Source organism: Phoenix dactylifera, unplaced genomic scaffold (assembly GCF_009389715.1).
Source record: "Phoenix dactylifera cultivar Barhee BC4 unplaced genomic scaffold, palm_55x_up_171113_PBpolish2nd_filt_p 000544F, whole genome shotgun sequence".
NCBI lineage: Eukaryota > Viridiplantae > Streptophyta > Magnoliopsida > Arecales > Arecaceae > Phoenix > Phoenix dactylifera.
The window spans coordinates 76,350-100,099 of record NW_024067953.1 but is presented as its reverse complement, the minus strand read 5'-3'; the positions used below and the strand labels follow the sequence as shown (position 1 = coordinate 100,099).

At 35.8% G+C, this 23,750-nt stretch overlaps 1 protein-coding gene, 1 long non-coding RNA gene and 1 pseudogene across 2 annotated transcripts; all 3 read right to left on the bottom strand.

The window, feature by feature from the left end:
• Window positions 1-1,169: 1,169 nt before the first annotated feature.
• On the bottom strand, window positions 1,170-5,933 carry LOC103710066 (annotated as a pseudogene).
• Window positions 5,934-11,549: 5,616 nt separating this feature from the next.
• On the bottom strand, window positions 11,550-20,303 carry LOC120106397. Its single transcript, XM_039119396.1, has 5 exons — window positions 20,129-20,303; window positions 19,871-20,033; window positions 19,339-19,419; window positions 11,894-12,017; window positions 11,550-11,785 (listed from the first exon to the last, which is right to left on the bottom strand). Exons 1-5 carry the CDS (start codon window positions 20,250-20,252, stop codon window positions 11,735-11,737), a joined length of 543 nt encoding a protein of 180 aa, XP_038975324.1. The 5' UTR covers window positions 20,253-20,303; the 3' UTR covers window positions 11,550-11,734.
• On the bottom strand, window positions 13,854-19,332 carry LOC113462919. The gene is made up of 2 exons (XR_003386256.2): window positions 18,376-19,332; window positions 13,854-18,254 (listed from the first exon to the last, which is right to left on the bottom strand). It is a non-coding gene; the product is annotated as an uncharacterized LOC113462919 (long non-coding RNA).
• Window positions 20,304-23,750: the final 3,447 nt, after the last annotated feature.

The following is a 23,750-nucleotide window of genomic DNA, read 5'->3' as shown; positions in this document are numbered from 1 at the left end:
TACTTAATACCATAAGAAAATAAAATAATATATAAATTATTATGGGCACGAGACATAATATAAAGAATATTTTGAACATAAATTATTTGTGTTTAACAAAGTAAAAAATAACATACAAATTAACAAATATTTATTGAGCGGCATCATACATATCAGCATATTTATATAGCAAATACCACATCATAAACTGATATTGGCTGTGATCCATGGAGTAGATGAAGGAACGACATAAAATTTATCTGCCTCTTCAAAAACATTAGTAACTGAATTTCTGATGTCTCATCTGCATGAACTACAAAGTTCTTAAATATATTTTTTCTTTATAAAATTTATGAATGAAACATTTTAAAGTCAAGTTATCATTGCATGACAAACTTTTCTGGTCCATTTTTGTACAAGCATCGAGTAATTATAGTAAGAGAATTTACGGTTTATTTAAAAAAGAAAAAGAACAAAACAAGAAGAAAAAAAAAATCTGTTCTCATCTTTTGCTCATAACTCAGAATTTGGTTCCATCCTCCAAGTCTACGTTTCACAAACTGTATTCTCATGTCAACTCTCTCTTTATAGATTTCGCTTAGTTTTTGTAGTCCTCAGCCATCTACTGTTCAGTTTCATTACCACTATCCCGCATTAAATGGTCAAAGAATGCAAAAATGCCTAGTATCTTCTTGTTCCCATGCATACGTACAAGAATGTCACACTGCTTAGTCATTCCACCATCTGAATCTATGAGTTATATCTGTGCAGCATGAACCACCAAAATGGGAAAATGGCATCATGGCATCAGCACGAGAAGGCCACACTGTCCATTAATTCATGCCTTAGGTGCCTAAGCGTCCAAAACAAATAGGCTGGTCCCATTGAATTAAATGATGAAGCTTTCAAAGGAAACTAAGTTGTAGAATAGGTGGCCTGAATTATCAAAAGAACATCTGGCAGACTGGCACCATGAACACCTTTTGAAGTAGGTATACGTCACAAGTTTTTAATATTAGCCTTTATGTTTTTCTATCTCTAGTTTTCTAAGCCAGCCAAACATACATCTATATTTGTCTGTTCATTTTATCTTAAAACCCAAAAAACTTCTTAACCAGCTTAAGACTAGGTCCAGAGCACAAGAAAAAGAATCTATTAAAAGTAATTTTTTTCATTTTTTAATGGAAAGAGAAATGGAGAAACACGGAAAATGAAAATAAATAAAAGGGCAGGAAGAACAAGTAATCAGTTCAAATATGAGAACATTCAAGGGAGATTATTTAGTAGATACAATAAGGAAGAAAGGTTATGGAAGAGGTGTTCCTAATTTTCCTAATAGGGGCAGGTAGCAAGATCGATAATAGGGGCTGAAAATGCATAATGATTTTCCTAATTTAATCCATGTCACCTATCACAGGTACAAATTAACATATAATAAATGAAAAATGCAACAGACAAATTGATTAGGATTCATTTATACTGTAGATTTTCCCTGGATCAAGAAAAAAGAGAAATCAACACTATGGTGTCACCCAAAGAACTCTTAATGGACAAGATAGATGTATTCCTAGTAAGACCTTCGATGCAAGCTCAGACAGATGGAAAGAATTTATTGAGATTAAATGGCAATGAGTATAATTCATCACTTCTGGTGTCTGTCTTGAAGGACCGGAACTTGTCCCACCAATGATAACCCCTGTCCTTCCTAGTAGCACGATCATGCCTATGCAGGGTGTTGTCTAAGAAAAATGCCACAAAGCCAGCAACAAATGGCTTTGAAGAGAATATCACATTAATGATATCATTAAACTGGAAAAATTAAACAAACCATCAGTACAGTGCCAAATAACTTCAGAAATTTAAAAATGAGAGTGTTCCTTGAGAATGGCTATTTTGCAAACCCATCTTGCATGAGTGTGAACTGGACCATAACCAGCCACGGAGGTGTATTCGTTGAAGTACTGTGGAACTGATAGACCCATAAAGACAGAGAATCCTAAGATGAACTTTGTTCGGAAGCTGTTGAGATTGCAAAACTGAAGGAAACTGAGACCTGCAGCACCTGTATTTGCATGCCAGCAGCACTTTATGAACCACAAAATAATATAACTGCAACTTAAGGCTTTGTCATAGATTGATGATAAGCTATTTTCAATACGTAGTACTTACCAACATATGCAAAGAAGAGGCAATAAAGAGCTGCAACAATAGGGGCTCGAATGGATGCAAAAACTGCTCCAAATTTTCCTGAATGATATAAGGAAAATTGGTTAGTCAACTTTGGTGGTTCAACTATGCAGGATACTAAATCTAAGTTCCTGCTATGTGACATGTATATCATTTCTAACGATCTTCTACCACCATAAGAGGAATCATTTTTTCTCAAAACAGCAAAATATATGACAAGAAAATAATTGTTGTAAAATGACACAAGTCAGACACTCATGATTAAGAATTACTAGCAATCACAAAGATCAACCAATCAAATGGGCATATATTCAGTTAAATGGTACCTTAAAATTATAATAATAATAAAAAACTCATCACTTTCACATGATGATTTCATGAGAACAAATTTCACAAATTCCTTCAGCGAAAAGGCAGACTTCAAATATGTTGTACGAACATCCATTTCAATTAGTATCCAAAATTTCAAATAAAGACTACAAAGAATATAAGCAACTGTGCCTCTTCAAGAGTTATGTACACGCTCTATGTAGCTCTTGAACATGTCATACATATAATCTTCAATTACTATAATACAATTTATGAAGTTGATATATTAGAACCAGGCACGGAAAAGTATTTACTAGCTTGTGCTAAAACCCATGACATTTGACTGATACTAAAATTCCCTAGAAATCAAATATTTATAACCTTGTAGCAAGAGGCACCAACATATGAACAGCTTACCAAGGATGGAAAAGAAGATCATGAATCGTGCAGATATTTGCACAACTCAATGGCTTCCAACACGTGTCAAGGCTAGCAAACCAGCATTTTCACTGCAGCAGAGTTAAACATGAAACTTTCAGGCAAGAATCCGTCTACTTATTAAAACATGTCAATAAATGTGTCATCTAAGCCTTACATTGATACTGAGGACAAATTTGCAGTTCCAAATAATCCATCCAGCAAGATACCAACCCCCTAGAATCAGAATATTAATATGATCTCGAGTTGTTCAAACTGTTGGATAAAATATTTAATAATGTATTCAATGGAAAAGGTTGTTTAACTCTATACCTGCCAACCGATACCACGACTGAGAATTGAAGGAGGCACTGGTGTTGCACTTGCATACCTTGAAACCGCAATGAAAGTGCCTGTGGACTGCATAGTTACACAACGTATTGAAAAAATACGTCAATCACAGTAAGCTGTTTAGTATAGCAGTTCTGGACTTGCTAGTATCCTAATTTTATGAAAACATAGTGCAATCTAACCTCTACAAGTGCAACAAATGAAGCAGCCATCATCGCAAAAGCTTCACCAGCATCAAATGTTGGTGCTCCCTATTGAAAAGGATAAGGGACTCTTATCCTGCACATTGTGTTCCAAAAATCCAAAATACAGATATCAAAGGATAGAATTACAGCCATAACAAGGATGTCTTTTAAATACATTTACAGAATCACTCATATTCAGGGACCATCTCAATGAAGAAAGTGATTAAAGCATACCAGGGAGCTGCACTGACAAGTCCAGAATGATCAGTGCGGCAATGCAATTGTGTCTTCGGTGCTGCATGCCTGTAAGCTCCACCAACAGTGAGCAAGAATGCATAAAGCCATGCAATTGCAACTGAGAAAATGACAGCAAATTGATCGAATACAGGCCTCTCCGCATGTATAGCGTGCAGTATGTACTGTGCAAAAATAAAATAATACAAAAAAGAGAATGAGTCTCTGATACTAACCACCAAGATTTTAGCAACAGACATGCATGTCATGTTGAGGCAAGTTGGAGAACAAATAGGTGAGTGGATTTTGATGCTTCTTTATGTTTGAATGGAAAGCCTCAGTCTAGAATACCTGTGAAAATATTATCAAAAGAATTATTTGCGGAAGACCAATTTCGACGCATTTGGCAACCTGGGTATTCATCACATTTTATATCAGCATTTGCAGACTCATGATTGTATAATCCAGAGTAACCAGAAGCTTGACAAAGAAAATCATTACTCTCACGAGGTCCCCTGCACTACTATTTGCATATGATACCTATGTGAAGATAATTAACAGCTTACCGCAGGAAAACCAAGCTCCTAGAGCCCAAACCCAGCTAGCGCGACCAGAGGAACTGCTGCTAGTGGACTTAAAAATCTGTACACATATTTTAAAAGGGCAAGAAAACATTGTTAAAATATTTGTAGAAGAAGAGAAAAAGAGAAAGAAAAAAATGATTTTATTTTTCTGTTCCGTCATATTCGGTATATCTCAGGGGTTATATACCTGTGTACAGACTTCATACAAGAAAAATAATATAGGCTGATATAGGATCACAATAATAATGAAAAATATTACTGATTGATGCAAGTTATTATGTGATCCCTAAAATTACTCTAACAAAGTCATGCTAATAAAGAAAAATAATAGAGGTTGATACAGAATCACGTTAATAAAAAAAATATTATGGGCGATGCAGGTTATTACGTGATTTCTAAAATTATGCTAATAAACATAAATTAGCATACAATGACTCATAACAATAGTTTTAACAAAGAATATTAATTCCATACCAACCTTGTGACGATGCGCCACAGGCCACTGAAACCAACAATGATTTGAAGGGTTGAGGCAACAATTAGGGCACCTTGGGTTCCATGCATGATATGGAGGAATTTCTGCAAGATGATCATATGTAACAGTCTATTATTATCCAAAGAGTATAACATCATCAGATGGAAGAGTCCAATGGCAACCTCATGAGGATCCACAATATCAAACGACCAGCCAAAATGATAGAGATGGTTGGCACGACAAAGGTATATGATCTGCCGATTACAGCCGGCAAGCGAGTTCCAAAGTAGGTTTGGAAGAGAGTGTTCAATCCAGCCACAAACAGCAATGTCTGGATCACCCTGGCTTTCTCAACCTAGTAGATCCAAGAAAAACAGGTATTGATGAGAATTTTTTGATAGCTAGATAAAAACATTCGGAACGAACTACAGAGATATAGTACAATCTACATAATTCAATAAAAGATTCATATCTAGATTGTGAATTTGGTGTCACATTGCCTCCCCCCATCTGAGGAACAAGTGCAGTGGGAATGATGACAGTTGTGCCCAGCATAACCAGATAATGTTGGAAACCAAGAAGAATTGCCTCAGCTGCATCAGAAACAACAGCAAACAACACCAAGATCAAATCAGCATTCTCCCATCGCATCAAATATCTCAGTGATAAAAAGGTAAAACATTTAGAAAAACGCAAATCCAGGGGCTAAAAAAAATCCTAAAAAAGGCGCATTGAATGGAAAATAAGTGACTTTTGAAACATAAAAAATGGAAACAAAATTGAAGGAAAGCATGGTTAGCTAACAGAAAGTCTCTGCAACCCTCAAATAGTAAAAATAGAGAACCATTTGTGAAATTTTGCCAGAAAAACGAGATGCACCCAACTCAGATTCTAGTAGAGAAGGAGTCAAGGAGGGAACAAAAATCGCATCTTTCCCAATAGCACCAACCAGTTCTAAAACCAAAATGGAGACTATGGCAGGCCTCATTACCTCAACCACCACAAGGTAAAAAACCTGAATGAAATAAATCTAAGAAAAGAACAGCAAACGAAAGGAAAAACATCACAAAAACTATTAAAAAGAAATAGTGGAACTGACGCCATGGAGGTGGGCTTTTGATGCAGTAGGAAACATTGGGCAGCTGATCCTTCACCGGGTGGGGCACCAACTCATCCGGCTTCGGCGCCGGCGCTCCACCTCCAGCCATTCCTCTCCTCTCTCTCTCCCCCCCCCCCCCCCCCCCCCCCTTCTACTTAAATGAAGGAAAGGAAAATGTCGCAAAAGAACCACGAATCTAACTCCACCGCTCTCAAAACCCAAATGCCTGCAGAGATTCAGAGAGAAACGGCCCAAGACCTCGAAAAACAATCTCCAACCAAACCGCCAAGGGCAAGATTTCCAGGAATAAAGGCTCAAAAATCCAAACTTTCCCCAACCAGAAGGCCCAAAACCTAGAACCGAGATACTGACAAGAAGACGAGGCGGAGAGAAATGCCCCTCAAATGACCACGGCGCGCCTCCTCCTCTTTCTCTCTCTCTCTCTCTCCCTCCCTCCTCTGCCCGCAGGAATCTTCCGCAAAACCCAAAAACTCCCTCTCTTTTTATTTCTTCTATTTTTCAAGATGGTTTCTGCATGAAGGAAAAGTGCCTCTTCTCTCCTCTCCCCATCACCGAATGTTCTCTGCGCGCCTTCGTGTTTGAACTTTGAAAGCGGGACAAAATAGAAGGCCATCATGAGTCCCAACGGTTGTCTTGTAACGCTTTGGACGACCACGGTCTCTGGCTTTCTCTTCCTATGTTGTTGGGACCGTTTGTCCAGCCTTTTGGTGCCAAGTATGGAATTTTGGGAACAAGCACAACCAGCAGCCTTGAGCAAATTATAAGCCATGTCAATTAGCTCATCTTTTTTCAATGAGCCAATCATTGAGATAAGAATATGAGGATGAGTCTCGTGAGAAAAAAATTAGATGATTGGCATTGTATACAACTACATTGATCCATGCAGTGTAGGGTACAATTTCTCTTGTTGCTTGTTGTTGTTGCTGCTGAGGCTTTGACATCCTACTTTCTTGAGTAGGATTAGCTACAGTACATTGCATGGTAAACAAATTCATGGGGTTCTAAGCTCCAATCCACTCAAAGGAACACCAGAACTAAGGGCATTCCATGAAGAGAAAATTCATTGTATTTAACCTTTGAGTATATTCGGTCTACTCTATTAAGTTAAATAGATTCAAGAAAATTTATATTGCAAAAAAAATGACATAATAATAACGATGATGATGTTTTTATCGAGTGCATGTATCGCGGTGGGGCGTAGAACTACGTGAAATTGGCCCAACCAGCTACAACTTTTTTGCATTTGGGGTAGATGCGTTTGAAGTTTCTGATCGAAGTAATATTAATATGTTAGTCAACAAAATAATGCATATTAATATATCAATTGAATTAAATTAATATTTTAATCTTTTCTTGATATTATAGTTGGTCTTATGATTGCAAAAAAAGTTAGCTTGGATCCCAGTTCAACGCAACCCGAATTTAATCTATATTCAATTTGGGTCAAAATTTTAGATCGAATATTAACTCACTTCCATTTGGACCAATCACATTGTGTTTAAGGATATTTTATTGATCAATGGGGATTTTTTTGGTTGAAACCACAAAAAGAATAGCTGAAACACAAATTAGTTCATAATCACTGTATTTTTGCTGTGATATATAGATGTATCAGACCCTATAAACATCTCAGCCATTTGATTGTTCACTCAGATGGTACTCTGAACTTTTAAAGTTCATTGCCTCAGATTGCTTCTCGCCAGCAAAAAAAACAAGCAGCTCTTCCACCAACTTTGTGAGTACTCGCCCTGCACTTGCTTGAGGTGCTCCGGGAGGCCTTGCCTCTGCTTTGCTTTTCAAAGTGGTTAGCTTTACTTTCGTGCGAAAGAATGATTTCTGATGTGGGTCGTTGGATTGTGCAATGTGCGAAAGAATGATTTCTGATGTGGGTCGTTGGATTGTGCAATGGCCACTTCGAGATCTAGGAAGGCAGATGAAAAAAAGTTGGGAATGCTTTGAGACTTGAGAGCTGTGCAAGCCGCAATCTAGTGGTTGATGTTTTGCAAGATCAATCATTTTTTTACACGAAAGATGCCATCCGTACCCTTCAACAGATACGTCGAATGATCTGACCTTTGGGTACCATCCCATAGATTAAATCATGCTGTCTCATAAACCATGATATTGGTACAAAACGAAAAAAATAAAAAAAAGAATCATGGTATTGGCAAAACATAATCTCAAGAATGTTCCACAAACCACATTAGCCGCTGCCCTCTGGCTAAGATCAGATTGTCAAGTGGCTAGTAGAACTGCTAATGAGCAGAATTTTTTATCGTCTAGCCTTGTAGTGCGATGCAGAAGGATCACCAAACTTACTGTGGACATATTTGGCCCCTTCCCTAATGTTGCACCTGGTATGTCCGTCATACTGCCACCAGTTTAATTCAACAGAGTAAGGGATGCTGGTTCCACTGTGCTTGGAGACAGTATTTTACTGGAACAGCAGCTATTTGATTTGCAGAAGCCGTTTGTTTGCATCAACAGCAAAGCACTGCTTAAGTTGTTGCTTTTCCAGTACTTGTTGCTGCAATGTTCCATCCTTTAGTTTCTAAACTATATAGGCACCAACAATTAGATACCATCTCCAGCCAGGCATTCTTCCAAGACCCCTTTCTGCAGATCTATTTAACCTTCCAATTGCTCACTTTTAAACTGGATAGGAAAAAGGACTGCTGCCATCAGCTGGATAGGTAATATATTGTTCTAAAATTACTTCAAACTTCTGAGAATTTTCATAAATAGACTGCAGGTTCTGCATGCGGTGGAAGTATTTAGACATATACCTGTAACACAGACTGCAAAAAGTTTGCAGTTTCTGTATGGAATACTGTAAATTTAAATTAAAAAAAAAAGAAAAAAAGTTCTTTTGCTTTCCTGAAATTATTTAAAATTCTGCGAGCAAGTTATAATCTTGATATAGAATAGGGTAAAAAAAAAAACCTATAGAAATCCCTGTATGGACCAAGAATTACTCAAAAGTTGCTGACCAGCAAGTTTTATATAGAGACTGCATTTTATTTGTAACCTCCATATCAAATAAGTGAGAACAAAAATATGGATGGATGCTTATGTTTGCCTGAAGGTATATAAAAGTTTCTAAATAATGTAGCACCCATTTAGAGGCTAAAGTTTCCTTTAACATAAAGACGAATCCATCCACAGTTCTTCTTTGATATCACTGGCTCAAACCAAATGATCAACCCGCCTTGGCAAGCCAATGATAAGATATCAGCAATGGTTTCTAGGTTCCAGATTGAGTTTGGTCCCAACCTTAGATCCGGTTCGACAACTAGGTTGGATCTAGGTTTAGCAAAAATAAAACAAACTCAACCTCTCAACCTGCGCCATCTTTGTGCAGCTCGAACAATTTCATAAAGCTGAGTCCAGCCTGTAAACTGTAGACCAACCAGAACCGCAGCCTTGTGTCCAAAAAATTAGACTTACCTTACCACATTGCTTTTGGATTAAACCATGCACCAAAGCCTCTTGTCCAGTGTCCCTTCAAGGACAAAATGAACCCATAACCTCCAGAAATGCATGCTATAATTTATGCACCATTGATTTTTTATGCAGACTGGGACCAAGCAAACTCATCACATTGGGCTTGAACGGTTGGCAATACATTTAAACCCAGAAAGTTTCTGGAAAAAAGATATCAAGTGGTTCCAAAAATATTTTGAAATGTCATCATAATGGAATAGCAAATTATCTCCAAATACATAAGAAAAAGAAATATTCTATGTTGCAACACTCAATTGAACCAATTTCATAAGATGTATCATGATTGTCAACATATAGAAGGTAATCACCAAATCAATGGGACTTCAGTTCATCAACGAAGAAGAGCAAATTAAAACAGTCTGTCAAGCTTTAATTATTAAAACCACATCTAAGAGGTTGTTTATATTTATTGTTACTAATGAGCAAATTTGCAGGACTTTGGCTCATGAATCTTAAGTTGCTCATACTATTAACTAACATAGCCTTGTATTCTCTTTATTTAAGCATCGATAGACCAATAGTGCAATCCACCCTCTTTGTCTTGTTCTAATGCGGACTTTGTGCAAGCTTAGGGTTCTAACTCTTTAGTCAATGAGAGAGGACTTGGTAGTAGTTATGGAAAAAAAAATAATTTGAGCAACCTCATTATGATTACTCACTCTGGCATCTTAACAAAACCCTAAGAAATTATCAGCGCTCAACTCCAAACAAGGGAAGAGTTCTACAAGCAGGAACTCAAGATGCTTTGACGTTTGCATCCCTTCATCTTTGACCTCAGCACTTCCACAATATTGTAACTCTGCAATGTTCATACCACCACAAGCATGCTGCATCAGAACCAATTTAGTATCAGTCTCGACTCTAAGCACACCAAAAAATGAAAATATTGCAGTTAAACTTAGTCATCGTTGTCAACATTGGTTGCTCGCACTTAATTTAAAATGCTAACATGACATGCGGACCTCGTACTTACCTGCAATTTGATATCAAAGCTTCTAACTTTGAAACCCCACTTAAAGACATTGGTGGAGATGGTTTTATTATTAGAGATGCTAGTGGTGCATTAATTGTGATAGGCTGAACTATGCGCTGCATGGAAAGGTGTGTCATATACTACCAGAATTCTGACGGCATCTCATATTATTCTTGAGGGAGATTCATTGACTATTATGACGTGGTTACTTGGCTCATCATCTTCAGCAGTACTCATATTTTGAGATGTATTTATAGGGAAGTCAATAGAACTGTAGATTATAGCTAATTTTGCTAGATCCCCCCCGCGGCAAAAAAAAATTACTTTGCTATTGTGTTTCCCTTTGTTGCAGCATTGCTTGCTTCTGCTTAAATGTGGCACCCTAAATAGACCTGTGAACCCAACAGTGTCTATACCACCCCCAACATGTTCTTGTATGCATATCTACCTTCTAAGTTGCAATAAACTTCCCTAAGACTTGATTGGAAGATTGAAATGATCTACAAAGCTATTTACTAGCCAATACACAAGAAACCATTGGTCTTGCCCATTGGAGCTGGAGGACTAGGGACAGTATAATCGGAATGCATTGGTACGGCTATTTTCTGATGAAGCTGTACTTAAAACTCCTCCTAATCCTCTGCAACTCATGGAAAACTAAAAATACTAAAGCCAACCAACACTGAAAATGTTGTTTTGGCTTCCTTTAGGAAAGCCTGCAAGTTGTCCCAAACCCGAAGTTCAAATGACTCAAAACCAATCTTCGACACCCGTGCAGTATGATTGCTAGCTGGAAGAAAGGCTGCACGCAAGCGGCTGAGAACATAATTTGGATATACAACCTAATGACTTGGTTTTTCAAACAGTGCTGCCTAGTCTTGGAAACCCCATCTGACACAACTTACTGATTTAACTATGGAAGATGGATCCTTAAAAATTGGAGACTTCCCTTTTTTCGTAAAAAAGAAAAATGTGACATCTCTAATAAGCATCTCTAGTCTCACTATTAAGGATTACGAATATATTTGCAAAATCGTGATCAAGGAAAAAGTATTAAAAATGTTAAATTACTATTCTATGTTTCATGAATATCATGTATTTCCTTCTTCCTTCCCTTATCCTCTTCCCATTATGGGGTATATAGTCATATATAAAAGCCGACTTTCAGCAAATGAACTTAAAAAACATTCCAAAACCCATAATCATAGCTATCCATCAAATAGAAAGGAAATGACTCTTTCCAATTGATTCATTGAGCATATATAGAAAACAGAGTTTTTTTAACAATTTGTGCTGTAGCTAGCCTTCTCATGAACAGTTAGAATATAAACACAACTAGTGAGAAATCAGTGTGTTAATTAAAGACTCCAAGCAAGCCAGTGATTACATCCACAAGCTACATGCCAAGAGAGATGATCAAAACCGTCCAGATGGGCGAGCTTGTAACCTTTTCCTTTCAAACTCAAGCTGTATGGTTAAAAAGAAAAAGAGGAAAAAAAGAATATTAGACAAGAATTTTTTGCATGGTTCAAAACTTGAATATTCCAGACAAAATCATAATGCAAGAGTACTTACTACTTTCTTCACCCGTTCATTGGCAGCTGGTGTTCCCCCATTAACATTGTCGGGGAGATATGGACTGCATACACGCACTTCATTCATCACCACTATGACAGTCTTATCCCAATGAACTGGAAGCCTGACATGACATATCAGATGAACTTTATTTGATGCATGAGATCGGAAAAACTGAAAACAAGGCCCATAAGATGAACAGTAAAGAAATCATAATTAGTTCTGCTTCTATTTTTTTGTCAAAAACCAGCAGGTGCATGTATATATTTCTTTTTTCCAGATATTGGAAGGAAAACTGAACAATGATTAGATGATTGTCATAATTAGGGTACAAGGAATGGCCTTCAAAATTCAGCAATATAGTACAAACTAGTTGCCACGGTGCCATCTACAGACTAGAAATATGTTCCAACTCATAATCATCTAGAAATGCCATTCAACTGCTGTGCAGCTATATTAGTTCAAATACAAGATTGCCACCATGATAAACTGGAAAGACAAGCAGCATTGTAATCCTCTGCTAAGCATTAGATTCACATTACTTTGGCCAGGAACAAGATTCTTTTTGTCCTGATATTGATGCAACAGCATCTAATATTTCTGCAATAATTGCTGCAGCATATGTGCATGTTGGGAAGCATGCTGGCAAGTAAACTTCTAAGAAAAGCAGGTATGAATGTGAAGAACTTGTCTTGCCGTGACAATATGATGCAGTTTAGGTTTAAATTTTGTTTAGCTGTAGATTATTCAATTTTAGATCGTTTTCTGTTAGTTTGCTGATTTTGAGTCTTTTAGCATTGATGGGTTAGACATTACATTTTCTTGCACTTGGACAGAATTTTTGGTCTCCTTTGTAGACTTCCAGATCTTATCTTAACTAGGATCAAAGTTGAAAAAGTCCTACAAGTATATGTTAAACTAGGAAATAGCATAAATTCTAGAATTAATTTTGATGACTTTCTATACAAATCCCAATGGAATCAGGATTTTGTCAACTTTGGCTATTATTTAATTAGGAAAAAAATAAAGGTGTCTTAATTCACAGATAAACAACTTCAGAAGACCTCCGAGCAAATAGACAACGAGTTAAATTGATGAAGATACCCTGCTTCTTTCTTTTTCTTCATCCTTTTCTTTAATTTTTTCTCTCTTCGGATTCGTAGAATTTTAAAGGTGAGCCTTGGTGCAGCCGTAAAATTGCCCCATTATAACCTGAAGGTCATGGGTTCAAAACACAGAAACCGTCTCTCCTTACACAGGGGTAAGGCTACATATATCTGACTCTTGCCAAACCATGCAATGGCAGGAGCCTCGTGCGTTGGACCGCCTTTTTTTGGATTTGCAAAATTACCCCATATTATAGATATGATTCCCTTAAGAGACGATTCTCTACCCTTGTAGATTTCTCTTTAAAAAGATAAATTTATTTTCAGATTTCTGCAGTTTCTGCAGTTAAAAAAAATCAAATATTTATTATGGCTAGAAACAATCTTCTGAATGTTCCACAAAAAGTTGGTCCCATAACAGGCTGACCAGACATCAACAACAGAGATTGGGAACATTTCTATTTTGATGCTGAAAGACAGAGAATACCAAAATGTTTTGTTGGTATAAAGATATTCGAAAGTTGAAACTTGAAACCATAGAGAAACAGGAGCGCAAGTTGAAACCATAGAGAAACAGGAGCAGGAACAAGCCAGGGTGGGACTTGGTTTGATTGCATCAATGACTTGACACAAGAGATTCTCATAATTCTGAAAGGGAAAGAAGAGCAGTGTGGACAGATGAAAGTGTCCAGGGCCAAAGATCACACAAAACGTGTCTAGAATTGAGGATCCAACATCCAAAGAACTCTCTGCAGCTACAGGATTTATGTCCAAGATGTAAACGATAACACTAGAATTTTAAGCCTTTATTTCAGTGTCCTATTCTTAACACTCTCCTTTGAGTTTGACATGTGATCAGGAGTAGCTCTAAAACTAATTATTAAAAATAGATATTCGAGTAAGACAATAATTCTACTTTCCATATCAAATATTCATCTTAAAAATGAAATTAATCTATAAACTAACAATAAGTGTTCCACAAAAAGCCATAACGTTTGGTCTTCTATGAATGATCGCCAAAAAAAGATCAAAACATAAAAATTTTATATATGTTTTGGGGCGCAAAATTTAACCTATGTCAATAGACTCTATAACTACTGCTTATATCGGAAAGTGCCAATAGGCAAAGAAGTTCTAGTTGTTTGATTATATTTTTATTTTTTTACAACTAGGTTGAAAATTGATTACCTTAGAAAATCATGTCAGGGCATTAGTATGTTTCAGGAGATGACATGTGTTTAAATTTAAGTTAAAATTAGTGATGAGAGCATAACTATGTGGGTTTAAGAAAAGCCAAAAACTCGCCATCATGGTGAACTTTTCAATATATTTGTCACTTTCTAAATCCATAGGACATAGGTTGCATTCGCAGTATGGTATATATTTCTCAGCCATAGCATGATAAAATGTTTATAATGGTATTCCCCATTTTTTTTCTTTAAGCCCACACTTGCCAAACTTCTCTCTCTCTCTGTCTGTCCATGTGTTTGTGGGTGTGAATATTCAAAATTTTGAAATGTTAGAAATGATTTAAAAATGAATGATTTTTGATGAAAACAATACTTAGGAAAGATGCTTCAAAATTCGTATGATTAGAGGTAGATATTGTGCATGGGCACATGTAAATTAGTTTTCATGCTTTGTACCAACAACCAATCATCATTGCCTTCTATCAGTGCAGTGCATGATGCCAGTCACCATAATGTGGTATCTGTGGCTTTGTTTGCTGACTGAACGTTTATTATTGAGTACCATGCACTGGTTACCTTTTAAATTTTTTAGATACCGTTTTAACTTCACAAACATGTAAGTATTGTGCATCCTAGTTTCACTAGGATTTAATTTAATGGAACAATCAGATTTAGTCAAAAGAATCAGAGTCTATGCATAAAGATTTGATCAACATTTAGATGTGTAGTCCACCTAGGACACAAATCCAGGTCATTGGCATCAACATGCAGTCATTTTACCACTTGAACCAGCTGGCACCCTCCTATTTCTAGAATTGAGGAGTTGGCAAAGAGAAAAATGGATACCAACTTTAGAGAATTTTTCTTATTTGATTTCTTCGACACTTCTTTTCTACATGTTTAATGGTGCTTGGTTCATAAACAAATTGGTTTTTAGCTAGATGACTGAAACATAATTTGTTTTTCCTTCCTTTTTTTTTGGTAGGAGTACAGCCCACTTTAGGAAGTAAATGTAGTGTTGGCCCCCATTATGGTACAAAAGGCCTAGTCCACTTCTCTTTAGATACTTGTACATTTTTAATAAATAGTTAGTCTTTCTTTCTTTTCATGGTGTAATTATATGAAACAGAGGAAAGAGTCTTACCCTTATTCAACACCTAGACAATGAAGGCTAGAACGCCATCAGTTATCCTCTCTTTCAACTCTAGCAAGGTTCCTCAAATATTCACCATTTCACATTCCCCTATTTGGTTTTTCTTTATTTCATCCTATCTAACCATGACCTGACCTTCTAATCCCGCAATCAGTTTCCTAATTCTCACTCTCTAGCATCTCTAACACTTCCCATCAAATTAGTTCATATTATTTTCAACTTTTGTCACTAAAATTGTTATATCTCAAATTACAGTTTAATTCCAGCATATCTATGCTTCTATTTTTCTCTCATAGAACTTGAACCTCAACCTAAGTCGTTGATTAGTGCTTACAAACCTTTAGATATGAGATATAGGAGAGATTCAATAGGCTTCTCTAATCTCAAAAAATAATTGAAGTAAGAATTTGATGTTAATTATAGTATAATGATTTATTAGTGACTGAAATAGCAAGAAAAGTGAATATGCCATAATAACAATCTTTTCTCTACTTGATTTGTTTCTTGTGCTAGGCGAGATTGTTGGCCTTAATGCAACTAGAAAATTTTTCCATTTCCTAATATATTCTTAGAGTTTAGTGTAATAAAACAGACTTATATATATATGCAGGTTGACAGCACATGCTTTAGCTCAACCTTAATACACATCGTGCATCAACAAGTCACATGCAGATGCAGCTAGATTTGATGTAAGCCATGACGAAAATTATGTATAAAATAGACTTCCCTATATGTGGAGGTTGACAACACACGCAGCCCCACCTTAATTAACCTCGTGCACCAACAGTCACATGCATATGCAGCTAGATTTGACGTAAGCCATGATGAAGATTATACTGATGGTCGTGGTTCGCACAACAACAAAGTTCTATGTTTTTTCTAACGAGACAGAGGCAGGGAAAAGGGAGAAGAGGGGGGGAATGGAATGAAGTGGATGGTAATGCTTTTACATGAGATGGGGGATTGGGAAGATGATAAACTGACATGAAGGAAAAAAAAAAAAAGCTATATCCGTAGCTTTGATCTCATAAGTAAGTGCCGCATACTGTTGATTATGCATGAGAGATGAAACGGGTTGATGGCAGTTTGTTTCCCATGAGATAAAGGATGGAAAAGGTGAAGTAGAAGACCAACTTCTGAAGTCTACGAGCCCATAGGAGGAAAGATTTAGTCAAGACATCTCAGAATTCCATTTTATCAAGATATTTAAATTACTACATATTGACACTCTATAACTTTAAGTGAAGAATGGTTGACACCCTCCTATTTAATGGATCAAAAAAAGTTTCTGATAGCTATTCTATGTAATAGTGGACCATATAGCTTCCTGGTTTGTATCTTAAATCACAGGTTCCAAATCATATAACAAAGAGCTAGCTGAACATGATATTAATAAACCCGCTTGTCAGTTGAGAAGAAATCCTATTTTCATGGAAGAGTATTTGAGACGTTCTTTTTTTTTTGTGAGAAAAGGAGGGTAATAAGGGATATAACTTTAAAGAAACAAAGGTGATTAGCATTTTTTGGAGGTTTATTGTGACCTGGCTAAATACCACAGGATGGATCAGTTTTATATGTTGTTTTAGTCCTTAAAGTATGTTGCTACAATTTTAGTATACTTAGATATGTAAATGAACCCTGTACTTTACCGAATCTTGCTCTTATGTTCAGTATTTTTCTGTGATCTAAGAATTCACCTTAAGAGAGCCATGTCTTCAAATTTTGTTCAGTTGTCAGAAAACCAAAAACAATGATCTTATAGATTCTTTTTATTTGGATTTATTCAGTATTCTTGCATCAGAATGGCAAGATCCATCGGCAAAAGAAGACTCAAGTCTCTATCAATAGATGATAAATGTCGATAACAGCAAGAAGCTTCAACTTAAAGAAGAGTGCTTATCAAAACTAAAAACATAATAGTTAAGATAGATGAGATGTCATCCTTAAGGAATTTGGATGAGCTCAAGAGTAAAGGACGACAATGTTGACTCTACTAAGCGGAAAGAAGAGTTAACGAACCTATGATCATCAAAATAGCATATTTAAATTCACACTTTCCCTGGAATAGAACATCTTGAGTCACCCAAAAGGTTGATTTTCTTTTTTCAGATAACATCAGAAGGCTAACATTAAATGCTACTAATTTGTATATCATGGACAGTTACATGCTGAAATTTCTACATTGTAGATAGCAAACCACTGGATCAAATAAAATGTTCTAGATTTTAAAAACAACGATTAACCAATAGCAATTTGGTATTAGAGAACTTATTGCTGGTTCATAGGAGCATAAGAGAGTGAAGTAGCCATTTTGGTTATGAAGAATGCACTCATAGTAATTCTGATAATGAATGCAAAGCATTGGTTTCGATAAGCAAAAGATGGCATAATTACTACTTCAGAAATAATGGACATGTTTTATTTAGTCAACTAATAACAAATGATCATAAAACATAATTCTATGTAAAACAATTTCTATGGATAAAAGGGGGAAACTTGTTTCTGATAGAATTCATTTTTTGGGTTTATAACCTATCAGCTTTTTCCAAAGCAGGTTTTATGAGAAAAAACAATCAAACAACGTTTTTCTAAATACTATTAATTTTAGGTTTTTGTTTTAACTTGTTTAAACAAAACCAATTAACTCTTTTAATGCCAAATATCTTAGTCATCTTGGTTGGTCACCAATGCCGGGATGGACTGAGATACCAGTCTAACTTGATTCTAGGCCAAGATCAAAGGCTGAAGAATTTTAATCTTCCTTGATATACTGGTTTATCCATTAATATCATGTACTCTGCATTCATCATGACCACATTTAACTTTTGCCAAAATCCTTCCATATAACTTGCTTTTCAACTACCTCCAATAATTCAGTATTGCTTTCAATTCCCAATCTGAACTGAACAAACCTAAAATAAACAAAAATGCAACATATCAGTCTTGAACTTATCTGGAGATAATGACTAACAGATTGGTCCAAAACATATAGTTCAGGCCATCTGTTGCTCTTGGCCTGAATTTACAGCGTACCTTTCTCAAAACCTTGATCACAAACTTAGCTCATGTAACCAGACACACCCATCTCTGCACTGACCTTAACAAAAAGATAGAAAAAAAATCATGATGGGCTCCCCAAAGGCCAGCCAAAAACCCTTATATTGCATATAGAATAGAACTCATCAGGATCCATACAGATTTATGTACTGCAGAATTGACTGCAACTACCAGCTGATCTCAACAAACAATACTACAATTAATATAGAGTCTACTTTCTAGAAAAACATATGAATCTATTGCCTATCTTATTATGTTTATTTCCTTGCTCCAAATTGTGTTAGAAGGGTCAGCTGCAACCACAGATACTCTTGCCAAACCTAGAAAAGTGGAGTTAATTGGTACTAAAGACACCACACCAGAATGTACCATCCACTCCTTGAACTAAATATATAGTGCTTGCGAACAACCAAATCCAATATTCAGACTGTCTACAAATGCAGAGCTCAATCATCCAAACTTAACAGTAACACCAAATGAAAGGATTTACCAACTGGGGCTTTACTCCCAGTTGGTACCTTGCTCCTCTTTTGAGGAGCTTGTGTTCGAGGGACATTTATTGCAATTTGTTGGTGGAATTAAGCAAGTGTGTTGCCTTATGGTGGAACGAATGCACAAATTTTGCAAGTGCAGGTGATGTGGTTATGCCCAACAGCCTATTGGTTCTAGCAGACAGTTATCCGATACTGTGTACCCCTTTCTTAGCCTACATGGCATGCTCGCATGAAGGAGGTGACAAACAACCTGAAAGAAGTATAGAATGAAAAATAAAAAAGAAAAAAGAAAAAAGCTGATTTCCTGGACATAGTCATCAAAACCACAATTGCAATGAAAACAAATAAAGGTGGGTTATGCTTACCAAAAGACTGACTATTTCTTGCAATCTTTAATTAGACAATCAGGACCGAAAAGCATAATCAAAAGACATCATCTACTTACGTCTTGGACAATGCATCAAAAATACTCTGAGCCTCAGCAGTGACCCCGACGCCAATCCGCTCAGCTACGATCTCTGCTTGTCTGCATCGCACCCCATAAACCGTCAAAAATACAAAATGCATCAATAAGATTCAAAGTTTATGGTCTCAGCATTTCCCCTCCAGATTTTCAAAATCGATATATTTCAAGAACAATTTCTATGAAAATAAACAAGTCAAGAAGTAGTTCCTGATATATAAAACCAAGAGGTATCAAATACTCTTTTGCTCCAAAGATCGTTCCTTGGACCAAATTATGAAGAGAAAAAGGCCCGGAAAGGGGTAAAAGAACAATAAAGGCATCACGTCTTCCGGATTCTGCTCCAAGTATCTCACACAACACATTCGACTAACCATCTCTAAGCAATGAATTGATCGAACAAAGAACCCAAGAAATTAAAAACAAAAGCCATCAAATAAACCTGCTCTAAAGTTCATCCCTTCGACCAATTCAAGGAAAGTAAAATAAACCAAAACAAGAACCGATTCGGCACCTCAATGCAGCCTCCTCCCTCGCCTGGATGGCGGCAAGATCGATGAAGCACTTCTTGGGGTCAAGAGGGTCCTCGCCCCTCCCCACGAGGGTGAAGTCCTTGATGTAGTTGGCCTTCAACAGCCGAATGTTCCGCCGAGCCCCGGGCTCCGTGGTGCCCTCTTGTGCTCTCCTAGGTCAAAGAAAACAAGCGACGGAACCAAAAATAACAAAGAGAGAAGCATATGGAAAGAGATCCATGGGGGAACGAGAAGGATATGAAGGACAAGGATGTTGGAAGGACGGTCGTATGTGATGATCTGTCCCTCGAACTCGTCGCCGAGCGTCGTCTTGATGGCGAGGATGCACCCCATCGCAAACTCCTCGCCGTTGGCCCCGTCCATGTCCCGCCTCCCGCTTGCGGCCCGCGACCCAAAGAACTCACCGAGTATACATATAATACCAGCATTTAGAAAACCAAGATCTTTGGGTAGGCGTGTTACAAATATACATAACCACAAACGATATACACAGCGGTATCATCGTAAGACTCGTATAGTGGGTGAAAAAAAAAAATCACTGAAATATTTTTTTAAACAAATTAATATCTAAATATATAATATATAAAAAATAATTTTTATATGTTTAATTAATTAAAAAATGATATATTCTAAAATGACTTTAAGCATGGTTAAGCATTTTTTTTCTAAGAAAGTTACGCAAAATATTAGTTATGTTCTTGATAAAGAAAAAAATTTTACTCCAGTCTATCTAAAAGTTTAATAATATTTTTGGTAAAAAAATTGAAATTCTGATGGAAATTAAATTTTCTCATATTCCATATAGATTTTTCTTTTTTCATAACATGTGGAAATCTTATTCTCATGAGAAAGCTATTTTTCCATGTCTTTCATTTGAAAACTCTAACCAAACATAAGGTATTCTCTATTTTCTATTGACCACACTTTCTCTCTCCTCTTTTGGTATAGACTTAGGAACTAGTTGAAGTTAAAAATAGACGTTTTATGCTGGTTCAATTCTATCTTCTTGATGAGGTTGTGTGGTTGTTGAATTTTATTAAATCATGTCTAAATAAAACCTGGAAGCAATAAATTATTGTAGATATTTATTTAGATGCTCTCCATGAAAGTTATTTTTGAAAATAAAAATTGATGTATTATAAAAATTGAAATGAGTTGTAGGAAAAAAAACCAAAGTCCTCTTACATTTTATGAAGCATGTTTTATGGCAAATTGGCTTGCATAATTGTTCTTTCTAAATAAAAATCATTACGAACCAAATGCAAGTATTGTACATGTTTTTTTTTAGTAAAAATGGATAAGTACAGCAATGAGAATTAGCACGTACAATGTTCTTTGAACCGCATATTCATGTCCAATTAATATATATTTCCTACTTTTTATAATTATATCTTACTTGTTTAGTTTCCATTGTTAAATCAAATCGCATTAACACTTTGCTCTTATGTTTTTGCTTTGTGAATTTCTGATTGTTCTTTTCATTTAAAGGCATACAAAACAACGCTGATAAATTAATGTTTGACATAAACATGCAAAGATATATAGCAAGTTTATTATTTTCAGTGCTCATGAATAGAATCTCGTACCTAATATGATTATCTCTAGCAACATTACAATTTGATGAACTTGGTAAGGATTGTAATGTTATCTATATATGGATGTTTGAGTTATTATAAGCATAGAGTTTTGGAAAGAAAGGTGATGAATATCCTATGTTGTATCTATCTTGTAAAATATAGGGAAAATAAGTTATTTACGATGCAAAAGGAGAAAGAAGTGTCATGGTAACTTCTAATTATTTTCATTTTGTGCTTTTTGAAAATAAAATAAGAATGTGGAGAGATGATATCATAAGAGCGTTGTATTGCAACGTATGTGTAACAATCTGAGATTTCATCCAAAAAGACTAACTGAAAGTTATTATTTAAGATTCTTGGTTCTGTATAAGCACCTAAAATCTTTCTATTGCATAGCTGATGTAGAACTAAATGCACGCCCGTAAAGATTCTCACACATTTTACCTATTTAAGCTATAGTATCATCATCAAGCTAAGACTCCAAATTCATTCAAATTCAATTATTAATACTATAAATCTAATTTATCTCCATATTGCAGTGTCTCCTACTCTATATGGGCTATGAGCCTAGTCCACTTTAATTCCATTAATAACAATCCATGAGTTCATCCTAAAAGCTAGCTGGAAGATGTTATTTGGGATCTTTGGTTGTGTATAAGTATTGAGGATCTCCCTATTGCATAGCTAATGTGGAATTACGTGCTTGCACGAATCCTCATGGTATGACTAAACATGTGTGGTCAAAAATAAAAAGGAAAATGTAATAATACATGCATAATATCACCTTTAATTTATGTTAGTGCATTAGATATGAGTGTTATAAAGGTACCACCAAAGGAGGAAAAAAAAAAGAATAGCTGAAAGAATTATAAACGCAAAAATTTATACCATGACTCTTGGAAGGGAGATCAAAGTCATCGTCTGTCTTGGCTTTCTCACCTTCTGACGTAAGAGGTTTTAGCTACTGGCAACTAGGGGTTCATTTGTGCTCAGAAGAAAAGGTTGCAGCCCTGATACTAGATGAGATGAGAGAGTGGAACAACTCGAGAACGTTAATCACCAACTAATCATAACATCAACTGTTGCTTTAAGCAATCTAGATGTTGTAAAAACCATAGTGATTTGATAAAGATATCGGTTCGCAAGCTACTTGTAAATCAACACTGGACATCATACGAAATGAAAGAATATAAGTTTACAGATATGTCTCTTATATGGTCTCCCTTAGGATGTCTTACCTAACATTTTAGGTTATTTATAGTCATTGATTTCAAATGCTAATTTAATGATCATATAAACTTCAAGAGAGGTCCCTCTAAGTAATATGACTTTATCAACTCTTAAGCAAGAATTATTTTGCTTGTTTATATTATATATATATTAAAAAAAAAACTCAATAGGAACTTTAGGCTAATAGAAACTACTAGCATGTTTATTATATTGGATATGATCTATTCATCTTGAATGATATTTGTTAAAAAAGAAAAAAAGAAAAAAAAACCTCGTACGTGACTTTGTATTCCATGTTTGCCATTACTATAAATCTTTCAAAGAAAAGTTAAAGATACATATCTAATGAATTATAATTTGCAAAATGTCTATTATTCTTACCAAAAGAAAATATTTTGGGCATGTTGAAATATTAGATACTTCTAACTTCTATTTTCTACTTCTCATTGCCAATTTCTTGGCATCTAGAACAAAGTTGATAAATGTAGAAAGTCGTACATATAAGATGACGAAAGGAAGTAAGATGGAGGATTTTTTTTTGTTTGTTTTTGAAATAGCAAAGGATGAATGAATGTTAGAGATAAAAGGTTTGATCCAAGGCATTAGCCACAACGAACATTTTAACATGTGTCCTTAAGAAACCTTGAAGTGAACATAACAAATTTGATTTGACAGGGATGGGAAGGTGACTTCTTAAATTGTCACGCCCCGAACCCAGCACTTAGGTTCGGAACACGACATAGCCGCATACTCTCTTAGGCAGAGCCCTAGAGAATATGTTAGGCCTAAAAAAAATTATTACAACCTCGATATCTAGGAACAATGATCTCAATTCATAACAAATAATAAAACTGATCCAATTACAAAATTTAATTATCCAAATAGTATCAATAATGCTCTATCTATTCATCTCTTCTACTTGTGATTTCAATCATAGCTAAGTACTACGTAACTTGCAACTCAGAAAAGGAGAAAGAGGAAAGAGGTTGTGAGCTTTACAACACGGTAAAAATTCTGAGCCGTCACACCATAAGTAATAAAAAAAAATCAATTA

Coding starts and splice junctions, on each gene's coding strand:
- LOC120106397 (XM_039119396.1), bottom strand. CDS start 20,252: ATGGACGGGGCCAACGGCGAGGAGTTTGCGATGGGGTGCATCCTCGCC. Junction 19,420..19,870: donor AGGGAGGAGGCTGCATTGAG/GTGCCGAATCGG, acceptor GGTGCGATGCAG/ACAAGCAGAGATCGTAGCTG. Junction 11,786..11,893: donor ATGAACGGGTGAAGAAAGTA/GTAAGTACTCTT, acceptor TTAACCATACAG/CTTGAGTTTGAAAGGAAAAG.